This window comes from Penicillium atrosanguineum (assembly GCF_028827265.1).
Source record: "Penicillium atrosanguineum strain IBT 20685 chromosome Unknown utg000007l_segment0_segment0, whole genome shotgun sequence".
Lineage (NCBI taxonomy): Eukaryota > Fungi > Ascomycota > Eurotiomycetes > Eurotiales > Aspergillaceae > Penicillium > Penicillium atrosanguineum.
In genome coordinates, this window is record NW_026623139.1 from 3,373,444 (window position 1) to 3,396,667 (window position 23,224).

At 45.5% G+C, this 23,224-nt stretch overlaps 5 protein-coding genes across 5 annotated transcripts; 3 read left to right on the plus strand and 2 right to left on the minus strand.

Annotated features, from left to right (window-relative positions):
- Positions 1-2,772: 2,772 nt before the first annotated feature.
- On the plus strand, positions 2,773-3,557 carry N7443_009484 (TNT domain-containing protein; the record flags this gene model as incomplete). The annotated part of the gene is made up of 2 exons (XM_056889540.1): positions 2,773-2,859; positions 2,922-3,557. The coding sequence occupies 2 exons, from the start codon at positions 2,773-2,775 to the stop codon at positions 3,555-3,557; spliced, it is 723 nt and encodes a 240-aa protein (XP_056738842.1).
- Positions 3,558-8,176: 4,619 nt separating this feature from the next.
- N7443_009485 (uncharacterized protein) lies at positions 8,177-8,713 on the plus strand (the record flags this gene model as incomplete). Its single annotated transcript, XM_056889541.1, has 3 exons — positions 8,177-8,357; positions 8,472-8,550; positions 8,611-8,713. The coding sequence occupies 3 exons, from the start codon at positions 8,177-8,179 to the stop codon at positions 8,711-8,713; spliced, it is 363 nt and encodes a 120-aa protein (XP_056738843.1).
- A 483-nt stretch (positions 8,714-9,196) lies between these two features.
- N7443_009486 (uncharacterized protein) lies at positions 9,197-9,586 on the plus strand (the record flags this gene model as incomplete). The annotated part of the gene is made up of 1 exon (XM_056889542.1): positions 9,197-9,586. One exon carries the CDS (start codon positions 9,197-9,199, stop codon positions 9,584-9,586), a length of 390 nt encoding a protein of 129 aa, XP_056738844.1.
- A 1,779-nt stretch (positions 9,587-11,365) lies between these two features.
- Positions 11,366-11,956, minus strand: N7443_009487 (uncharacterized protein; the record flags this gene model as incomplete). Its single annotated transcript, XM_056889543.1, has 1 exon — positions 11,366-11,956. One exon carries the CDS (start codon positions 11,954-11,956, stop codon positions 11,366-11,368), a length of 591 nt encoding a protein of 196 aa, XP_056738845.1.
- An 8,465-nt stretch (positions 11,957-20,421) lies between these two features.
- Positions 20,422-21,910, minus strand: N7443_009488 (cytochrome P450; the record flags this gene model as incomplete). The annotated part of the gene is made up of 2 exons (XM_056889544.1): positions 20,422-20,590; positions 20,700-21,910. The coding sequence occupies 2 exons, from the start codon at positions 21,908-21,910 to the stop codon at positions 20,422-20,424; spliced, it is 1,380 nt and encodes a 459-aa protein (XP_056738846.1).
- Between the last annotated feature and the right edge of the window lie 1,314 nt (positions 21,911-23,224).

Below are 23,224 nucleotides of genomic sequence, written 5' to 3' on the forward strand. Positions count from 1 at the left end.
CGACGTATTAAAGGCCTATCAGGAAGGACCACTCCGCATATCTACGCGGGTGGATTGACCACAATATCATAACTATTCCTCATTAAGTCAGTATACGCCAACCATCTGCTAAATATATTACACTATGACTAACACGCCAGTATTCTCCTTATTAAGAACAACAGCTAGGTTAGGGGGTGGATTTATCAGAATATCTTTGGCCTTAATATTATATTTTCTCGCACTGTTTACGATGGCTACGAGATACGTAGCTAGCTTCTAGCTAGGGTTATTATTGGGGATCGGACCTAGATATATTTAGTATATACTTTATAGATATCCTACGTCCACATACTATATACGTACCCTATGATTAGGTCAGGATTGGTAGCGTTTAAGACTGAAATATTATTAAACATAGCTGGGCTTAGGCCTAGGCTAGGATAGCTAGCAAGATTTGCTATAATAGTACACTGAAGATAGTTAACATATGTTAAATATATAAAAAGACGCGTCAAGGATAGAGGTAAATATACGTTCTTAGGATAAATAATATAGATGGATGATATGTAAAGAGTGGAAGGAGGATGGAAGTGATATTAACAAAAATATATTTTCACTTCTTTGTTAACAATTTGGACAACAAATTCGAATTTCGCTTTGTTTGTACGTAATTAATGGTTTCCATAGCTACCTATATATAATACTCTTAAATAATGAGTTCTACAATAGGTGAGGATAATATTTATTTTACACTTATTTTGTATTAAGGTGTATAGAGATATAGTGCGTTTTAGAGAGGTAGGAGTTCAACCAAGGTTGAACCCTTAGGTAATAGTGTATAATTTGGGTACAAGTTACACAAAATCGTGTATAAGCGCTGAGCGGGACTCAGGATTTCCTAGGTCCCGGTCAGGTATGGGAGCTGAGCGGGACCCAGGATTAGTCACGATTTCCTGGGTCCCGGTCAACTTTTTCTGGGTCCCGCTCAGCTGGAACCCGCCCGCGAGACCCCATTACAATCAGGGTTTTCGATTTAGGAAAGCGATTACAAGCGTATTCTCATTGGTTATTTCCAGTCAAATTTTCACCAGTTTTAATTATATAGTTGATTTCCGTGTTCCCAGAATTTTAGGTTAATCCAAGAAGAGTTACCCGTAGTTACCGGGATCGAAAATATAGGAATTATTTTGATAGGGTACGGTCGCCCGCGCCATCACAGGCATCACCTATCACCAGCCAACAACCACAGGTAATACGAAAACCGGGAAAGCGGAAAAACCATGGATGCGCGCAAAATGCATGATATGAATAATATGAATGCGAATATGAATAATGCGCTTATTCGCATTCCTTTATTCCTTTCGGAGCCCTAGCGGAGCCAACCCGGAAGTTCTAATAATCCGAGTGTCTTGCCTCTGACGAATTAAGGTAATGTCGTCCCCAACTGTGTGGCAGAATAAAATGTCGGATTGACAGATACTGGTATGTGCTAGTATTGAGGTGTACCATTGAGATGCATATATGTGTTCTAGCTGGATCTCGCTGTTGAAGCATTATCAGATCTCAGGAGTCGTTCCTAGCGTGTTACGACGCCGGTATGCCGAGCGTACCCCGTTTACCATACAGACACAAAGAGAGAATGGGCACTTAATGAATAACCATGTCCTTAGTGGTAATATACCACCCCCTCAGTTCGACAGAAGGTGAAATTCGACTAGGTTCAAATGCTGGGTTTTTTATGTTCAGAATTATTTCTATTACCGGAGATTCTGGATTGGTGAAGGGTTCCCAGGCCTGAAAGTCCATGGTCATGAATTCCATGCCGACCAGAAGAAATGTAATAATTCGGGGGTTGGACAGCTTCAACCTTGGAAGGGCCGGCCCGCTCGGCAAGGGCTGCCGAAAGGCACCTCCAGGGCCTCCTTACCCCCAAGCCTAAGCAAGGGATAATATTTCGGTGTGATTTGTTTGCTTGTGGTTCCTTGTGGCTTCTCAGCCCTGCATGCCTCAAGTGCTAAACTGGGAACTCAAGGCCAAACAGACTCGCAAATCTCCCAAGATATATCCATGGATAATAACATTGAATGATCTGGGCGTTTAAATACTTGACTAGGAAGTGGCGGTGGAGGTTCCAATCAATTAATCAATGTTATTTACACGTATACTCCTAGTCCAATCAACCGATCCCTTTTTATTGATCGCCTGCCAAGCTTCGGACGTCGGAATGGGTCGAGGCAAGATAAACAAAGAATCGGGAATATGTTTTACAATATCTGAAAGGATTGGCGAGAAGACTTTGCCCTGTCCCACATGGTTTTAGTAGGCCATGATCTTCGTCAGAGCTGAGGGTGTGGATCTTCGCCGGTATAGCTTTGCCTAATGAATAGCAGATCCCCGCTGCACGTTCGACAATCGTGTGCCGAAAAACGGGATGAGCTGTATCGCGCCTAAAAATAGCCAGCTGCTGGAAACTACATTGATTGATAAAAATTTTTTTTTTTCCGATGAGACATCCTCTTGGCTAATATTTGCCGATGGTCGAAAAGGAATGCCCGGAATGGACGCGTGCTTGAAACTATGTTGCAAGTTGCTGCTGAAGGTATGCGGGCACTAATGGATAGCTTGCAATAGTGTCATGCAGGGCGCACTAATTCAGATTCGATTTTCAGCCAAGCCCAAAACAAAACAAAGCACGGAAAGTGCGGAGTACGATAGAAATAAAGAGACCCTCTCGCACCACAGACCATTTCTGTTCACTCCATTGCATTCCCATTAATTCTACCTACCACCATGCACTTCACAGCAGCCCTTACGGTGCTTAGCACTCTGGCCACGCCTATTGCAGCCCTTCCTACAACAGCACAAAGGGCTGCCGATGTATGATCAACCTCTGCCAATTCAATCTGACTTTCGATTCTAATGACCGTGGGAATAAACAGTACAAGATCCCCGCCCATTGTGGTTCAGACCCTTGCGCCGGCATCACCTCCACAAACACCACCTATGTCTGTGGTGACTACCGCCTGGGGCCCGTCAAGACACCCCGAAAGTTCCCCTTGAACAATGAGCTCCGCACCTACGAGCGCTTCGGCGAGCTATGCCCCGTCGAATTCCTCAAAAAATGGGCCGGATCCAGCGATTCTAGCGATTCCTACGAATATCCACCGAGCAACGGATTCGTCATTAACAGTGCTGGTGCTGCCATCTTGGGTAATATTACCCTTCCTGTGGATCAGAAGCTCGATCGTTTCGGCTCGGAGTACGGTTCATTCCTCGCAGCCCTGGGCGCACCCTATATTGAGCGATCCCTTCCCCCAAGCAACCTCAACACCTTTGATGGCGACTACCCGTACAACTATCACGTGTACCAAGTGACCAAGAGTTTCGAAGTCGGGTTGGGACCTATCGCTCCGTGGTTTGAGCAGCCGGGTATGGGAACCCAGTTCTTGGCATACATAAGTGTGAAGGACTTGCTGGCTGGTGGATACCTGCGTCGTTTGACGCCAGAGGAATATGATCAGAAGGTTGAATATGCCGATAACTATACGTCAGGACCGACTAGATCCTCGACCTAAACATAATTTGCACGTAAAAAAAAATAAAAAAAAACTTTGGATTAGGGAAAAGCTTGTTCTCTCGACGACCCCGCGAGACAATGGGAAATAGATGCGATAAATAGTATTCTCCATTCTCCATTATGTAGTTCTTCAAACGTTCTTGGGCTTACCTTGGCTTCAAAGAGTCTATCCAATTCACAGACATTGGCCTCTGGTATGCTGTATTTGGGAATATCTAAAAGGCCGCTAGACCACGCTCTTAACCTCGCATCAAGTACATTTGTTAGCCTGGCGATGTGCTTCTTAAATTTATGTTATCAAAAGGGTCTTCTATCTGTAACTGTTGTAATATGAGGCTGGTGCAGATCAGGAACCAAGCCGAACCATCGGAATTAATCCTGAGGTGTCTATGCGAAGAACCAGGTTGATTGGAAATCAACTTGATCTTCTAGTTGTGTATATAGTCTCATGTTTCCCTATGAAAAAAAAACAACAATACATTGTTCCTTTGAACTACAACAGAGACAGCAAGGGAAAATATACATAGCGTCTTCCCCATTACGGCCAGACGGCTCGGAAGAATGCCGGATCTGATCAGGCACACATGCATCTCCACTTTTTGAAATTCCAAAGCCCCACGGCACCTCGAATGGTCGAACTTAGCCCATCGGAGGCCACAGTTCTTGTGCTTAGTACCGATAGTCATTTCAGGGATGCATATATCGAACACGCTGATTTGAGTTTCCAACCTCCCATCTGATCTCTTGCCTGGATTTGTACAAACCTCGGGCCTGTTAAACCCGTCGCGCTTTTTATCTCTTGGAGCGACAAGCGTCGCATGCTCGGAGCCACGTGTCGCTTGGGTTAGAGGAGGATCATCTGGCGCCTTGGACTTGATATAGTCATCGAAGTCGTCATTGAAGGTCGGGGAATTCTGATCTGCACTGGGACTTTAAGGAGTCGCGCAGCCCGGCTTGCTTCGATCGCTGATCTTTTGACAAAGTGCAGAGATGGGGATCCGATGCTATGGATATTCATTGCCATTGTAAAGACCGTGCGGGTGACGGGACATAGGTGAAAAAGAAGTGTCGGAGAAGCGAAGAAAGACTGGCACAGAGGACTGCCCGCCTGAGATCGTGAGGGGTAGGTCACTCGGCAAACAGGGTTCGTTTCGCTGAAAAGATTCGGGGAAACTCGCTGACGATGAGCCGCTTGTCGTAGGGCAAGATTCCACATAGTACAGTATGTATGTATGTATGACTTCATTTACCCTGACCCGTCGCAAAATTGAAAGCGATGTGCAGGCTATCTCAACTATATATGTATAACCATGCATGTACAGGTAGAATGTACCACTTCTTAGACGAACTTAGAGCCTCGCCGAGGCTTGTCGTGGCCTAGATGCCGTTTGTGATTGCCGCCCTTATGGCGCGCGACTTTGAAACTGTTGGGATGCCTCTGCGAAATCCAAGATAGCGTTAACCGTCTTAACACGCGAGGTATGATTAGGCTTACCTCTTCTTCCTTCCTCCGAAACCCCTAGCAAGGTCGACACACTACTGAAAGCGTCGCCTACTTTCGCTCGTAGCTCCCGTCGCAGACCTCTCAGATCCGGATAATCTAATAGAATGTGATTGACGCTCTCTCGCTCGCCGCAGACGTATAGATCGTCGTCACAAAAGCGAAACGCTTTTATATATATCGCTAACTAACAGTGTCCCGTCCGTAGTTATATTAGTAGATAGGCTTAATTCCTTAGTAGCGGCCCGTAAAGCCGCCTTATATACTTAGCCGGTAGTGAGTGATCGATTCTTCGGAGGTGGCTACCTATTCTGGATTCCTTTTATTCCTTCTCCTACTAAGCGTAGATCCCTCTCTAAATAAAGGCCTTCTCGCGAGATAGTAATTGGGCGAAGGGATAGGTTTTTCCCGGTATAGCTACTTCTCTGGCTAATTAGTCTATGGTATTATTACCGGGGTCCTCGTAGTATCCGGGTATCTATTATAGGCGAATTATAATACTATTTGACTTAGTGTTCTTAGCCGATTCTAGGATAGTATAGATAATCTATTGTACTAACGTAATTTTTGGGTTCTGGATAGCTTATAAAGCCGATATACTATCTGTTGGAATTTGGACCAATGCTACATTTGGTGAAGGTATCCTCTTATTTAACATAAGAAGAAGAAGAACAAGAAAAGAAAGAGATGCGAACATGATTTACCCCTCCAAACCGCTTACCCCTCTTTACCCCACCAGATCGATGACATATTCCTCATCACGCCATCAGTTCTATCACATTTCCTTCCCTGATTCTATTCTGTTTATCTGATATAAAGCATGTGACTTTGACCACTTTCTGTCTATAAATACGCGCGAGACACCAAGTAGAAATAACAGACCTTTCACTCTCTTCAAATATTCTACTATCCCTTTCTATCTGCTTGGAAAGACCTTCTGCTTAGTCCTTTGTTTGAGGATTGTGGATTGTACTCATTTAGAGTGCATAAGCCCTTTGCACTCTATCTTATTCTTATTATTATTCTTTCTTTATCCGATCAACCCTTTCCTTGGTCGGATAGTTCAACGGTCCGTGGTGGGGAAGCATCTACAAAAGCGTACCCCGCGCCACGAAAAGCTTCGTGGTATCCGCCTCCCTTCACGGCCGACAAGATCTTTAAACTTATTTCGTATAATAACTAGAATATCTACGAGGAATCTAAATTAGTAATTATTTAAATAAGTCTCTATTTATTTTATAACCGAAGAAAGCTTTCGATTTAGGGCATTTTGGGCGTTAAAAAAAAGATATATTTACTGTCGTACAAATATAGCACTCTCACTCTACCTTTAATATATATTTCCGCAACAAAACTCTTAACTTTCTATAACCCCCTTAAAAACTAACCACCCACTACGTAATTTGAGTCATAATTCAGAACACTAAGGTAACGATATATAAGTTATCTATTTACAATCTAATTTCCCTAAATTTCGTAGATATTAGTGTACGATTAATAAAGAATAGAAATGAATACTAGAACAGCCGTAAATAACAGTATTTTTATAAGCTAAATCATCAATTTTGTGCGTCCGAAATAGGAAAGGCGCGAAGAAATTATATATTTGAGGGTCCGACGGACCCTCCACGGGTGACCCTCAAGGGACCCTTGGAGGGTCAGGGTCAGGGTCAGGGTCGGTGAGGTTGGACCCTGACCCTCGGAGGTGCGGGTAGAGGTTCCTGATCTTGGACCCGCTGGGCGGGTGAGTGCCAGGTCTAGGCCCACTCGCCCGTGAATTACGTTAGGGCTCAAATCAACCTGATTACCTCATCTTCGAGAAGGGTCCTCCCATTAACTTACACTTACTAGTTAACTAACGTAGTCGGTAAGTGTGGATTATAATAGGGCATATAACATCCGTGTGGCGATGCGCTAATACAGCGTTCCTACTTGGCGGTGTTTTGAGAAATAAGTTCAGACTCCGTCGTTGGGGGCTTGCGACGAGGCCAACAAGGATCCTACTTCGCCCGAAGTCGGATTTACTTGCGTACGGGCTTCGCTATCACCCTCGCCAGATTTGCTGGGAATTCAGCACCCTTAGGCGGGGCCTAGACTTAAGTATGGTCAACCTGTCGTGGACGACACCAAGGCTACGCCAGAAAGCTAAGCAGATCGGGAGGAAGACCCTAGGGAAGGGGTGACCACAATAAAAAGCAATCAGGTCAATAGCCCCGCAATCCCAAAGCCTAGCCCGGATATCGATGACAGTGGCAAACTCACCGAGGAAAGTCGGGCGCCTACAGCCCCCTGGTTTAGACCCCAAACATTATAGTTTGTGCTGTTTGTGTTGATGGCCAAGGACTAATAGTTCGCCCCCTCGCACTAATGCGGTGCAAGGGTGGATCGCCTGCCCCGCGGCTCTTCCGAGGGAGCCGATGACGAATTAGGTGCATGTTTATGAAGGGGGTCTCATAAAGATTCACCCTACACCGCTATCACATTCACTTTGTACTAGGCCTAATCGCATATGTCGGATGTATTTACCTCCTAAGAGTCGATAGAGCAGTACTAGGCGTAACACCCTAAATGGCTATATGGACCGTCCCCTTTTCAATGTAGCGAAGTGTGTACACAATTCCCTATAACAGTCGTACCCACACCGCTCCGGGTGTTGGTCCGCCAGTGCGCTATTTTCTCTTATTGGCCCGGGGTAGACCTGGCCGGAGGGTCCCTTTTTACATAGGCGTGCATAAAATACGATTTATAAGCAGAAATTACCTATATAGGTCTATTTATGCCTTCAATTAGTACCTAAGAGAGTCCAAGGTCAAAATTTATACCCTCCTTGGCGTCTTGGCGCGTCCAAATTGAGGGTCCGGGCCAGGTCTAGCACAGGGCTAGTAGTGAATGCAACCTCAAATAAGTGAGCTGAAGGCAAAACCCGGCATTGTTGTTGTAACCTCAATTGTTAGCTCATCCGTAATTTGTGCACATGAGCTATACTGGAGTCTTCATCGGGGACCTCAGTTGGGGGCCAAAAAAATGTATAAAATGCAGCGTCTTTGAGATGATGAGGGTATCTAACTTCTCTAAGATCACTTGCCTACTATTCAAACAATCTTAAACAATTCACTATGCGTTTCACTGCTACCTTCCTGATGCTTGTGACCGCCATTGGCGGCGCCACCGCCGCGCCTAGCGCCGAGCCCGTCGAAATCCAGGCGAGAGAAGCCGGAGTTGACATTAAAATTTGCAACGACACCAACTTGGGAGGAAACTGTATTGATGCTACAGTTTACGCTCAGCATGACTGCCGTTAGTGGCCTCCTTCACCATAACCCAATCCCTATTTTTGCTCCCTTTCAGCCTTTCAAAACTTCAAGCGAAGTCAACCGCCACCTTGGAAGCTAATCCATTGATTGCGTACAGATTCTTTGAACGGCAGTCCTGTCAACCAGAATGTTAAGTCGGTTAGCATCCCTAATGGCTACCGCTGTCGCTTCTGGAGGTAAATGCTCTCTATTGTGTTCTAATGAGGAGATCCTGGCTGATTTGTACTTTCCTACAGCTCCACCGTCTGCAATGGCGGTGGCACCGGCGATATCCAAAGCCCCGGCAACAATGACATCAGCTCTGACAGAGTAAGCTCTGTCAAGTGCTACGCCAACTAAGCTGTGTTTGGGCTTCTTAGGGTTATTAGTCTGAGAAACCTTGCGCATATAGAGAAAAGAAGGAATTGAAATTGTGGGGTCCACTACCCTTTGTTGAGATGGATAGCTCGCTGGAGTGTCAGACCAACATCTTATGATATTTGTACCTTTGTGACGAACCGATGCTGTCGGAGTCACGTGTCGGATCACGTGATCCTCACCCGTTCGTTCCATCTGTACCATAACAACCGTGAGAGCTTACCTCTCTTTCCTTTCTTTAGCTTTAGTACTTTCTGCAATACTACATGAAAGTTCTTTTATCTCGAGTCCTTACATTATAATAAAGCTTTGCACGTCGTCTGAAGTCGTACAGACTCGCCTCCATTCGAACGCTCGTCTCGACAAATCAGATCGCGTCCTATCTCTCACATCCCCCACACGCTAAGCCTGCTTGGCACCCATCCATCGACGAATCCCTATCGATTAACAAATTGACGAATTACCATGGTCCGTCCGACAACCGCCAAAGGCAAGAAGCCTCAGCGCGAACCTGAACCCGAACCCGAACCCGAGGTGCTCTCTGACGCTGCTATCAGTCACGAGCAACTTGGTGATGGGAGCGAGGAGGAATCTGAACCTCCCGTCTCTCCGACCCCGAAGCCAAAGACCCCGAGGCTCTCGAAGACCTCGAAGAATGACCTACGATCGTTCATCTTTACTTACTCCATACTCCCAGAGATGGGTCCTGAGGAACAGGATGGTTTCATCGAATTTGACCGTCCCCACGATCTACAGGAGTACCTACAGGATAACCCGAAGCGATATGAACGGCTGTTCGACATCCAAGGCGATATAGCTGACAAACTTAAATGCTGTCCGCAAGAAGCTCGATAAGCAGGAACAAGACCGAATTGACCTACACAAGGTCCAGAGAGTCGTAAACCTCCACTTGCGTCAACTTCAGGATACCGAACGAGAACGAGATGAACTTCGGCGAGAGCGAGACAAACTCTATCGAGAACGAGACAGACTCCGGCGAGAACGAGACGAGTTCTCGCGAGAACTCAGTATCAACCGTGATACTCCTCGCCCGGAAGCACCAGAGGTGAAATCGAAGACTAAGCCTTACAAGTTTGCTGACCCCCCGGTCTTCACTGATGGAACTGGGACCGATATGAAATTCCGGAGCTAGCGTACAGAAATAAATATAATCTTGGCAGGCCCCATAGGTCCTGCCAAGATCCTAGTTATTTCATAAATTATTGCAACTTTCGCTTTTTGGGATTGTAAAATAATAGATCTTTTCATTGTAATTTTTGCGGTTTTTATCGTAATTATTTTAATACTCTTTCATGGCAAATTTGCTATATGTCCTTCTATACTTTCTTTATTTGAAAGCTCTTTGATCTAATCCTGGCCAGAAAATATAAGAATAGGAAGCATTTCGTAACTATTTCTTCTCCGATACACACTTCAATATAATTTACAATGTCGGAAGCAGTTGGTCGCTAGGAGTTCTTTGTAGAACCGGGATTTGCGTGGTGTTTATATTACTTACGCCAGGCGATTAGTAGCTTCGACCCTAGGGATGACGCAAATTTCAGAGTCAATTGCCTTATTAGTAATATTAATAGTGCACGATGCAACCCTTATTTTCATAATTCTGATGTCTGTGATATAGTAAGGTTTCTGTACCGAAAAGTGGTTAATTCGAAACTAATTTAGAATTAGGTTCCGGCTCTTATGACTAGAGATACCTAGGATCTTGTTCTTATTCTAGAATGGGCTGATATTTTCTGGCAATATAATGATGATTATCAACAGCAATTTTGAATAGTAGTAGCACAATATTGCTTAGATCTAGCAAGATACTTTGATACCTACGTAAAAGCTTATCTTGCAGTATATAAGCTTAATTCAAAACGGAAAGATCTGCTAGTATAAAAGATTTACTAACCTTTTGCTAGAGAATTACTAACGATTTCCAGGGCTTTCTTGCTTAATATTGTTACGACCCCTGCAACAGCCAACTAATTAAGGGGCTATTTAACCAACGATAGGCCACCGAGAGCCAACCAACACCAGAGGGGGCCACGCTAGCCCCATGTCATGTGCAGACCCCAGTACCTGAACGCGCCCCAGCGACAGGCAAGAAAAGATTCAGGACAAGGCGCCAGAAACGGCTACTCTCCCCAGGTCCCCACTTTACAGTCACGATACAGGCACCTGCGGAAACGACGCCTTTTCCTGCTACCAATTTACCGTCACCAAGATTACGCCACAAGCAGTGCCAGAATTACTTTGCTGTGGTCTTGGCCGACTACGTTCACCTGGTCTCTTCACAATATCCACTAAAATATACTAGGACACTGGATTGGGGCTGACCGTCTGTGAATGTCTGAGTGATGAATAACACACATAACTTGAATAGCATCTCAAGGAGTGGCCCTTGCCAAGTCAATGTACAGACCGATAGGGAATCACCTGTTGAAGGGATTCCAGGCAGACTTGACTCCCTCGTCCATCATCGATTTCATGAGGATTGATGTTATCTTCTGACTCGGTCCATCTGAGCCACGAACCATGAACAAATCCACCAAATACTTGACCCACTGGGGACATGTGCGTGTGGGGTGCCGACGCTGGTCCTACATGAATTGCCCGATCATATCATCACTGGTGGGAGGCGGGGGACTCGAGTTTGGCCCACTTGGTGGCGATGGTCTGCTGTGTGGGACGGTTGTACAGCTTTTCAATGATCCTAAAGGCTTCGTATGCGTCTTGAGTCTGTTTGACATGCTTCATGGGGTCATAGTCGAGACAGGACATGAAGATATCCAGCACGGTGTACATGAGAGCTTCCCACTCTTCAAGTTCCTTGTTGGGTTCGTCAAAATGGACTCGAACGAACTCAAGAAGCTCATCCTCAGGGATAGAATTAGGTAGTATGGTAGCAGGTTCATCACCGTCTGTGTCATGAGTGCGAGGGCTCGTGCCCAAGTGTGTGGTACGTCGTCGACGTCGATGCTCACGCAATACCCTTTCGTTGTTTTCCCTAGCGATATGATCACGCATGGTGCGCTCGCTTGGGGTAGGACGATGGGAAGTGAGTTCAAGACGATCCTCACCGATGAGAATCTCCCAGTGGCGTACGCTGCGAGACTTGAGTGCTCGCTTGAGCTTGAACAGCCAGTTTGAGTAGTTTTGGGAGCCCTTGAGCTTGCCCACGCGGTCAGCGATCTTGCCGTAGTCGTCAGTAGCCATTGTGGCGACAGAGAGATGCAAGAGGGATCGGATGAAGATGCCTGAATGAAGGAGTTGGATGAAAGTGGATAAAAGAATGCCTCTAATTGAGGTCGTTTGTTGACAAAAGCCCTCACTCGACACTCGCGGCGGCGAGGTCGGCGACGGCGAGGTGAAAGCACAGGTGAGGATTGTTGGACTATGGTTAAACAGCCTCAACATAGCAGAGAGCTCATAACCTATGAAGAAGGAAGGAGGAAAAGAGAGAGATGTAGATTTTGTAGATGGAAGCTATGGAACTAGATTTATCATGGAGGCTGAGGCAAGGGATGCGGTGAAGAGTGGCAGAATCCCATTCACTGCGAACAGAGACAACAAACGTACAGTATCCAGCTTTCAACTTTCAATACAGCATGTTCTGTTGGCGGTATGCCCTTCTGTTGGTTCCAAAGAATCGACTGTTCTTAATCAACTTGGCCACTTAGTCAGTGATATTGTTCAACACGATTCCTGGCATTAGGCCTCGAGATGGTGCGGGGCGGTTCCAAACTTTTTGAACCAAGAACCGCCCCTCATCGACCCGCAACCAATTTATTTGAGAACCGCACCGCGACAGAACCGCCGCGGTTCTGGTCGCGGGTTATCCTCATAGACCCGCGATTGCATAATTTGGCCAAGGATTTCCTCTTTCGGTCGCATAATTTGCTGATTCATCCTTTTAAGTTATTTACAGTGATTAAACGCTGTTTTGGTCCCCGGTTAACCAATCTATATTTTTCATCCAAGGTAGCCCCTGTCCACCATGTAATTAATTGAAATGCCCTCCTTTATAGATTATTTGGCATTTAGTCTACTAGCCTACATAGATAAGAAGTTTGACATGTTTTTTTATTATGAGCGAGGGTGGAAAATTCACTTTCTTCGGTATATGCGGTCGGGAATATATATTTAATTTTCGAAATCCTGAAAGTAGGATGCCAAAAAATACGGCTCTCTTCTACATAAAATATATACGTCACAGGATCATCGATGTTTGTTATGTTTGTAGGACCGCAGGTTCTACCCGCAACCTTGAGGGGCGGTTCTTTTCGTCCCTGAACTGTGAGGCGGTTCTATACTGTAGGTACCAAGAACCGGCCCTCAGAGGGGCGGGGCGGGGCGGTTCGCGGTTCTTGCGGGTCCATCTCGAGGCCTACCTGGCATGAACACCAAACCGCCAAGCCACCGGGCTACTGGATTGGCCCTTCTTGCTATATTGAAGTGATAACAATTGAGTGGAACATGAGAAAGTGATATTAAATCGCCCTAGAATCTAAGTTAATGACTTATGAGACGAATGATGGCACTCTATTCCTCTTAAACAGAACAGTCCACTCAAGAGGGAAAAGCTGTCGCCATCGGGAGGTCCAAGTTTGAACTAAAAGACCACTGGTTGGCAAGGTAAGATTAACACATAGAATACTTGAAGCCCATAGCAGCCGGAAGAGTTTGGTAACATACATCTAGATCTTACCGGTAACAGCGAAACCGGCTACATATAAGAATATGTTAGGCAGTTCCATGGATTTCTTTTACATCTAAATTCAACTTTTTGCCTTGCACTTAGCGGTCGCAGCACCTTCCACGTCTCTGATCAACTTGCGTCAGGTCCGGATTTTGTTCTGAAAAACGAGTATTTTCGTTTTCGTTTCTGTTACAAGAAACGCTGTCAAAAGAGGGCTTCCCTTCACGTGGCCAATCATTTTTCGGGAGTATCCTTAAAATGGGCGGCGGATGAATGCCTTTGGTATAAAAGAACAGCTTGACCCGGAGACTTGCAAGCCCCCATGGTGGCCATCGCCAGTCCATCATCGGGAGTCCGATCATCTTCTCAAGGCTGATAAATGGAGTTCCCTCCAATATGCTAGTTCACTTACACGAATAGAACGCATTCAGCTCTTGGTCTTTATCGTTCACGGTCTCCTGGCCAGCCATGGGATTTCTGTCAAAAACTGAATAAAGCTGACGAAATGATCCGATGCAAAATCCCTCCTGAAAAGCTTCCACTTTTGGACGAAATTTACAAGGTCAGACATGACGAAGAGAACGACTTGATCAACTGATAGTATCGGCCTCGCATCTCAAATATAGCTTCCAATGTCTGTCTCCTGTTATCTAGACACATTTACACTCAATGAGAGATTATTCAAAGCCGGGAGAGATGTACTAGGGAATCGGCTTTTCTCCGTGAAAGGCAAGACACTTGGGACAACCAGGACGTGGTATGTTGGAACTCTGAATACTTCGTCAGTGATCGTATCATCGGGCATAAATGTGATTTTCTTCTAGCTCTAATTTGGTTCACGGACCTTTTCGAAATTCGCGAATTTTGATATATCGAATCAGCCATGGATTCGAGGCCCCTAAACCAAGGCTCGAATTCGATTAGATTCGCTTTAGTTTGCGGATGTCTTATAGTTCGAGAATTATGCAGAGCGGTTGCAAACTTACTAGGAAGGGGGTAATTTTACGACCATATGCAGACTTCATGTGAGGATTCCTGAGCAAGAGATCTCTATACCTCTCCCTGCTGATCATCACCGCATTGGCCCTTGCTACTTCACATGAGTCTACACACTTTGTAAAGGAAAAGCACAATGAATAGATGTATAAAGATCGAGGCAGGCTGCTTTTTATCACCAAGTTCAATGACATGAGGGGGTTGACTGCCGGCAAGTTCATTTTATTCTCGGTACCGACTGTGGGCGCGGAAGCACCAACTCAGATGCGTCATGGTCCTCATTGAAGTTCTGCCGTACCAGATTGACTATAGACATTATGACATTTGGACACTATATTATTGCTCAACGCGATATATAGCTTATATATAGCAACGATGGTTCATTTCTCAAATATGAAAGTCTCTCCGTTAGCCCTGAGATATAGATTTAAGGCTCCGCTCCGGTAACTTTATATTTTAAGGCCATTAAATGAGCCTCTTCACCTCCGGGGCCAAGCTTAATGAGAAAATTGCGATACATAGTTATAGCAGTCCTTCACACTTAAATTAAGCAAACTACAGGTACTGTAGCATGCAACCTATGGAGAAGAGCAAATATCGATATCCTCTCTAGTGGCGTAAAACCTTCTTCATGGATGGAATGAGCAGCTACGTAGCCAAGTATTTCCGCCTTGGCTATTTTGACAGCCTAATTCTCCCCTCATTTCAGTGAAAGACCGAACCTTAATGCCAGTTGCTCTCCTCTGATCATGACAACTCATGGGATACCCACTGCCTCGTTGGAATTCGGACAGAGGACGGTCTCTGTGGTCTCCATCACACAGAAATAGGCACTGCGCACCAAACCCTGATGTCTGGAGTTCAGTGTCAGCTTTTCGCTTAGCCCGATATGTACGAAACGGCTATATTTACCTTGTGTTCATGTGTTTCACAGCTCAAATTATAATGGCCATTACTGCTGCTGGGCCTTCTGGGCTTCTCTAGCCGCCTTGTGGAGGTTGTAAATTCATTCTAAGATGAAGCTTTATCTGGAGCTGCTGAGTCGAACTGTATAAGTTAGTGTTAGAACTATGAAAAACGCAGAGAACATTTCTCTTACAATCCTCTGGCCTGGCTGCACCCTGGCATGGTCTGTAAAATCCGTCATTCGCGAAGTAGGTTCATTAAGCAGGCCAGAAAGCTGAGGTATTTCTTGGACTAATCGAACATTTGGGTTTCTCCCATGAGAAGCTGAGGCCTGGGGTTGCAAGGTCCGAGAGGATTTTGCCATGGTAAAAATCACGTATTGTAAATTCATTGTAGTCCAAGCCGCAAAGCCCTCCATTTTATCGAAAACGGTGGGTTTTACGCAGGCGGATAAGATCAACAGCATACACCTGGAAGGCTGGTGGTATGTTTACATCATAATCAACGTTGTAGGTCAAAAGGCGAAGAGGCACTCAGCATGCCAGCGCCTTCTTGCCCTCATGGTGGAATGAAAGCGGATCATCCCTTATTCCAGACCACATTTGCAGAACTTTACGCAACAGCACTTTGGCTTAGGAAAGGTTGCAGTCACATTCCACCACTACCATATTTCCTAAAGTGACAGTCCCTGTCCTTGTGAAAGAGAGATAGATGCCGATTTGTCATTTCAACCACTCTCCCAAATTTACCGCCAGGCTTAGATGAATCGGCTATAGGGCCTGAAAGGTTTGGAACGCTCTAAGTAGTGCTGAGTTTCAATGCATGTTTTATTGGTACTCAGATATCCCATCCATTTAGTTTCGCAGCAAATGTGCTGACTGGCAAAGCAAAACTCAACCTACACTACCTTGAATACCTTGCGCAGTCCAGCCTCGTGAAAATGAGAGAAACGAAGTCGCCATCCAGACTTGAGAGACGCCATATTTTCTTGCTACTAATATGGAACAATTATCCAATTGCCGTTCTTGGAGGCTTAATGATATGGTCATGTTTTCAAAGCATTCAAGCAGGGCTCGCTTGGTTATCCGCTTAGATTATTGGATCTGTATTTATGGCTGCTCGCATCTAAAATCCCACTGGTGGCATCCGATCAACCCTCCTGTTTGGACAGAAAAAAAGGAGGCAACCCGCCTCATCATCTCTTAGCTTGTAAAACACTATGTACTTTGACTTCGCAAACAGGTTTTTTCTTGGAGTTTTCTTGTAACTAATTTAACTTGGTTCTCTTAACCTGTTCCATCTCTCCTTCTGATCCCCAGGCTCATGACGGGATTCCATTTTAGGAATACGCTTAGCATTACCCCTTGCACTCTTGATTAATTTACATATATATAACATTATTTAAATTTATTTCCTGTTAATACAAATAACAATGATAATTACAATCCCACGCATAACTTCTGCGACTAAAATATAGAGTGATCATAAATTCTATCGAGGATTCATGAGCCAACTTCTGGGATCTATTGTGCAAATTTGCGGGTGTACAAGAAATCACCAGAACTATACGCTTGGGCTTCTCAATCAAAGGGGTCCAAAATCAAATTACCATCTTTCATTTTGGGCAAAGGGATATCACGTGACGAATGTTTCACTCATACTACAGACCAGGGTGCACTTAATCTACAAGCGCCGATCATATCCTTGCTCCCATTCTTTCTAAACTCCTTTTGAGGAGGGATAGCGGTATGGTGTAATAGACATCAAAATCTGTGTACGCCTCCATGGCCACTGGTACATTCCTCATTCGGGAAGATGTACTTTTGGTCTGCCGAGGCTACTTCGTTTCTCTTCAAGTCTAATTACTTCTGATGATGGAACTCTCAGCATCTTCTGTGCTCGTCTCAGTGCAAAATTAGACAGTAACCCAAAATCATCATTTTGGCAACCGCCAAGTTGTCGCAGCCAAGGAGATGGGTTGTATCCATCGCGCGCTCCGATGTGTGAAGCTATTTTTTAAGCCAATACCGGAGAAAATTATTAATATTGTGAGTCTGGACAAAAATCTAAGGCGGAGGCTGTGTCGACTGATAATATCTTACAAAGGGCTGTCTGACCTTTCAACGTGCGAAAGGAAGAGGTTTTTCTGCCCATCCTCAATGCAGAGTGGTCTAGTTTCTATATTCCCTGGATGAAGTTCACCATTACTTTAGCAACAACGCCACACTATTTGGCAAGACTAAGTGTCCTCGAGAGCGATAGATAATCTAGAGTCTGTGATCTTGAGGCTATCCCCTTTTGACACAATGCCAGAGGTTTCCGAAATGCCTCCATTGACAGGTCTCGTTGACCTCGATTACTGGAGATTATTACACCTGGAGGGATCGTACCAGGACGAGCTGGCCCTTTGGGTGGAAGCAGTAAGCCAAATATAAAACTGCAAATATTCATTTGATAAACCTCGACGGGGATATAGGTAGATCAATGTTTTCTCTCTATAAGATTGAAGTGTTGATATTTTGTTTTTACTTCAAGAGAATTTATTGTTATAGGATATGCTTGTCGTTCCTCTGTGTCGGAGATAGCTCAAGCGATGACGAAGAATCAGTTTAGAACAGGTCATATTCATATTTCAGCAGAACGTAAAAGAAGTACCGCAAAAAAACCTTCGAAAATTCAACGCGCGTCATAACTCTACTACTTGTTCTTTGCCGTGGCCTGCATCACATATGCATAGGGCAGAATACCGTGTGTTAAAAACAAGCACCCAACCAAGAGACTCAATTGGCTGAGAATGCCCGTGAGGATGCCAATCTCTATCCTTGAGAATCCGAAAGAATGTTTTTGCCACTACACTGCCACACTTGGTGCCATGGCCTGCGGGCCTGGACCAGGTATTTGAGTATTACCATTGGTGTTTGTTCCTGCATTCCCGTTGGCATTCTGGGTCGACTTCATTTTCCTCCTTTGTTGACCCGGGATAACGGCCTGCAAAGTGTGTCGAGAACCATGAATATCCTGATACACTCCTTGATTGCTCTTCTAGAGTTGGTGAGGGCCAGAGCTTTGATACGCCCACTGCTGACTACTTCCACGCAAATGCCTATAAGCAAGGCAATGATGACCACTCAACCGATGTGGGGAACAAGGACGGCGACTTCCTCTCGCAAGAAATTCAATCACATGCAAATGTGGCTGGAAACTTGAGCAGGGCTATAACGCTATGGCCGGCCTTTCCGGCAACCTTTGCACTGGAAGCTTTTTGTCTCTCTTGGCTGTCGACACCAATACCGACGTTAATGAGCATTACAAAGACAACTAGACTCCGGAGTCCGGTCTGACGGATGCGAATTTGTTTGTTGCCTGCGTTCATCCCGTGAGAATACCGTACCCCTCTAGAATGCCTGACCACCATGGTTAGTCACCTCAATTCGTAACAGCTCCTTCGGAGCCGCATAATTGGGCCCAAGAGATTACCGCTTCTGGCCCTGACCACACTAATCTCCCACAGTGTGCTGACGACGTCTAAGTGATTGTCCACGCTGTAACTAAGTTCCGCAAAAAACCGGTGAAGCTATCGAGATCACCTCTGCTTCTTCTGAGCATATTACTGTATAGAAAAGCAACGATACCCTGTATTTTCGAGTTCTCAGCGAATGATTCCTGCTAAGCCGCCGGGGATTTCGAATATGTCATCACTATAGCCCTTTGCAGTACTAATATGATAATACCTACGAGAGTTCTTGCTAAGCAAAACAGCTTATTCTCTGCCTCAGCTTCCCGAAAAGCTGCCCGCTTCCATACTGCTTTCTTAAAGCGTATAGGGAAAGGGAACTATTGGTCCCACACGTTATGTTAAACTTATGTCTACAAATAAGCCAGAATGATTTGAATCTCCCACGACCTCATTTCACAAAAGAAGTAACTAGTTAAAGCTCCAGGGAAGCGTATTACGTAAAATGTCGCATTAAACAGAAGCAAATGACGATCAATACCTGACAAACGAGTCAAAATGCGAAGCTGGCTTGTTTGTATTGATGTCTCACATGCCCTGGCACATTGACGAGTATTGAGCCTACTAGTAATGCTAAAATTGACCTTTGTCGATAACTATTTCAAATTGATTCCTTTACCAGTTTACAGCTCGTTCGTGCCATATGCATCAGTTATACTCCATCGTGCCAATAGTATCGACATTGGGCAGATCATGGGGCAACTCCGTGGAATTGGAACCGACTATGGGTTATTCACCAAAGTTTTTTGAACAGACCTCCAGGCCACAGAGCCCATGCAGACTAGGGCTTTTACCGCGGTCACCCAGAAGATGCATTTTGTTCATGGATAGTGGTAAGAGAAACACTTATTGGGCTTCTTATGGCCGAGCGCTAATCTGCCTCAGAGCACCCAGACGGAGCCGCTCAACATCATTGGCGAAACAATGATTGACTGACTGCAGCCCAACTCCAAAAATAAGTATTCGATTGGAGGGGACTCATACGGGTGGCTCGCTGAGAAATGAGAATGAGCGGCAACTTGACAGGTGTACGATAATCCAGGAACCCCTAGCGTGGCACAAAATCAGAACTGACACAAGCTTCACGAAGCCACGTGGGAATAACAGTACCTAAATGCGCGAGGAGGATTAACAGCTATTCTTTAGGAAACTACCGAAAGTAGATCAACAAATCTCAAGTAACGCTCCTGCAGTATAGCAGTACATTTAAGTTCAAATATACTTATGCGTCGCTCCTTGACTAGCACTTCGGACTTCAATTGTACCTCACTAGCTCTCAGACATTGCCCTCGAACCTTCATGGCATATTGGCTACAGCAGCCTCAATTTTGTCACCTATCCTCAAATTCGTCCAAATGGTTATGAGCAATTGGCCCATCCAGGAAGCGGCACTGTATTTAGTGGGATCTTAGGTGAGACGTTTATCGTCCCCGAACAAGGTTTTTTCACTTCAAAACTTAAAGCAGTATTACCAACACGCCAGAAAGTCTCTTCCCTAAGATTGGGTGTGACATCAGGTGCTTTCACGTGTGATTGAACACAGGACTTTCTCGAATGGGCGTCCGTTCAAGTGACTTTTCTTCTTTTCACCCTTATCATAGTCCACGGTGGGGGAACTGGGTGCTCGCCCCATATGTGATTAAGGGGTCTTTCGCAGAGAGGTTGGATGTCATAATGTGCAACGATATATGCCAAGACAAGTTTGAGAAGGTGCGACGCAAACCATCGGCCAGGACTGCAGAGAAGTTTATTAACTTGAGCTTTCGTCACTATTTTCTTGAATGATTGGTATTTTTAACTCCGGAGGGTAAAGAAAAAGTGTCAATAGAAGCTTAGGAACTTACCAAGAATGGCGCGCATATCCAAACGGAAGGAAAGTATCATTGGTCATCGTCAGCATGGTTGCCTTGCAATTTTCGGCATCGGCCACTTCCCCTTTGAGAGAGCTAGACACGAAACGGAAGGGATCATAGACTTCTGGTTGATCGTGAAACCTTTCATCATTATGAATTCCCGGAACCGGTACGCCGATCCAAGCGCCCTGTCGGAGGTGTTGGCCGTCTGGAAGTGTTACTCCATTTATCGGCATCACCTCTCTCCAAAGACCTCGCACAAGTATGGGGCTCCTTCTTAGGCTTTCACGGATGGCACTGTCCATATGACGCAATTTGAGCAGGCCTGCCGATAGCACCCAATCTTCCGCCGTTGGGAAAACTGATTCAGCTTCAACTCGGAGGGTTTGGTAGTAGTGGAGGCTTGGATCAGAGCTCAGGATGTCGAGTAACGTGTTTGCGGCCGTTACAGATGAGGAAGAGATAGCTCCTGACGTCTTTGGGTCAGGTCTGTTAGCCAGCTGGTCGATGAGGTTGTGACGATGGTTGGAAGAAAATACCACAAGTGTAAAGCGCTTTAAAACTGGTCCAGGACCTTCAATGGCCTTGTCCTTCATATCTAGGGCAGCACGAATTGTCCAAGTAATGAGGTCCTTAGGTGCGTCGTAATTAAACGCGGGATCCATTTCACCCCGCTTCATACTTTCCAATCGCTCAGCGAATACCGGCCAAAGGTACCTTGTACACGAAGTCCGATAGTACGCTATCGGGATAAGAAATAGGCAGCCGACCATCCTGCGGAATATGGAAGGGATAAGCTGGCCAACAATAAGCATCCCTGCGCCAAAAACATCCCCAAATTTCTTCATCGATCGCATGAATTTTTCATTGTGGCAAAGAGACTGGCCAAACAAGACAATACCACTAGATTTCAACACAATCGTATTCATGGCTTCAAGGAGATTGACCTCTGTCCAAGTCTGCTCATCAACTCCAAATGTAGCATCGGTCGTGTTTTTGATCTCGTTGACTAAATCCCCTTGCACTTTGGATAGGTTGCGAGTAAGGTGAAGACGGATCGCGGTGATAAGCGCCATATCAGCAGTGTAATCAAACCCCGGGAACAGGTAACGTAGCCCTAGCTTCTCGCCATGGACCTTTCCATGAGAGAGAATGTTCTCCGGTTGATCAACTAGCCATTTGATCCAGTCTCTGGGCAGCATTATGTGCGGCTCAAAGCTTGGGGTAGGCATAATGAAGGGCTGCCCTTTCTTTGAAAACTGGTACAGAAATGAGTATGGCGTTTCGCGCCCAGGCAGAGAAGATAACCGTAGGGAATCGAACCTGTCTATAGCCTGAGGCCATGGTCTCCAGACCTGCTCTGCTCTCTCGAAAGCAGGCTCGGACACCTCCGAAAGTCTCGTTACGAAACCCAGCCCAATTATTGAACAACGGAAGTTGTTGAGGGGTTATCCATGATCGAAGAAGAATACTGACCAAAGTTGCTGCTAACAATGCTGTGACGCAAGCCCCTGCAGGGGCTATGATGGAGCATGCAAAGTTGAGCATTGTATCAAAAAGGCTGAGGAGCTCGACTTCAAAGAATGGAGAAATCATGGGACCACCCTTGAGGAAGTGTCTTTCCGTCGTGAATTTCTCTTTTGTCCAGATTTGAGATAATACGGAGCTCTCATGCCCCTTTGATTTAAAACCTGGCACAGTTATGCCGCTGGGTTGTATCGCGCTACTCCTAAGTCCAAGATGACGAGTGCCAGGTGGATTTCTGAATTTTAATTGGCCCGCCTTCCTTGTGTAGCCCACTGATTCACCAGAATTACGCGGACAAGGGGCAGTCAGAACTCGGTCATAATTCTTCCTGCACAGGAACACAAGTCGCCAGCAACTTTCTCAAGGAGGTGAATGTTGCATCCTTACCATTATCTAGCAACAATGATGCTATTATAAAGAAAGTGTGGTAGTCATCGCCGGTTCATTTGTCGGACGCTTGCAGCTTTCATTGACCGGATGGGTCGATATGCTCTCCGAAAGTTGCGTCTCGCGAAAGCTAAATACCGGCCTTGTTAACTCCCGAATTATCTATGATTAATGAGCCTAAGACCACGCTACAAATACTCTGTTATGAAGTCTGGTATGGTACTTTTGTTCTTAGAAATGTGCCAAGCAAGGCTTGATCACGATTCAGTCACCGAGACAGTCACAGGTTTCGGAGGCAACAACGGCTGAGAGCTAGTGCGGAATACGTACATGGCCTCCTTGATAGCTGTTTATGGCTTTTGGTCTGGGTAACGCGTCGTCTCCACGTTGGATCGTAGCGTTACTTCAGCCGAAACTTGGCAGAAGCCTAACGTGAGCTTATTATGTCCTGGCGGCTTATATATGAGGGAGAAGTGTTGAAGTAGCTAGAAATGAACATGAGTCCATGACACTGTGATTCAATTTCCCGGAAATTCAAAATCTAGCATAAACTATTCACTGTTGGCCACTTCCGTTCCACCTATCGTTGAACCTTTAGATGT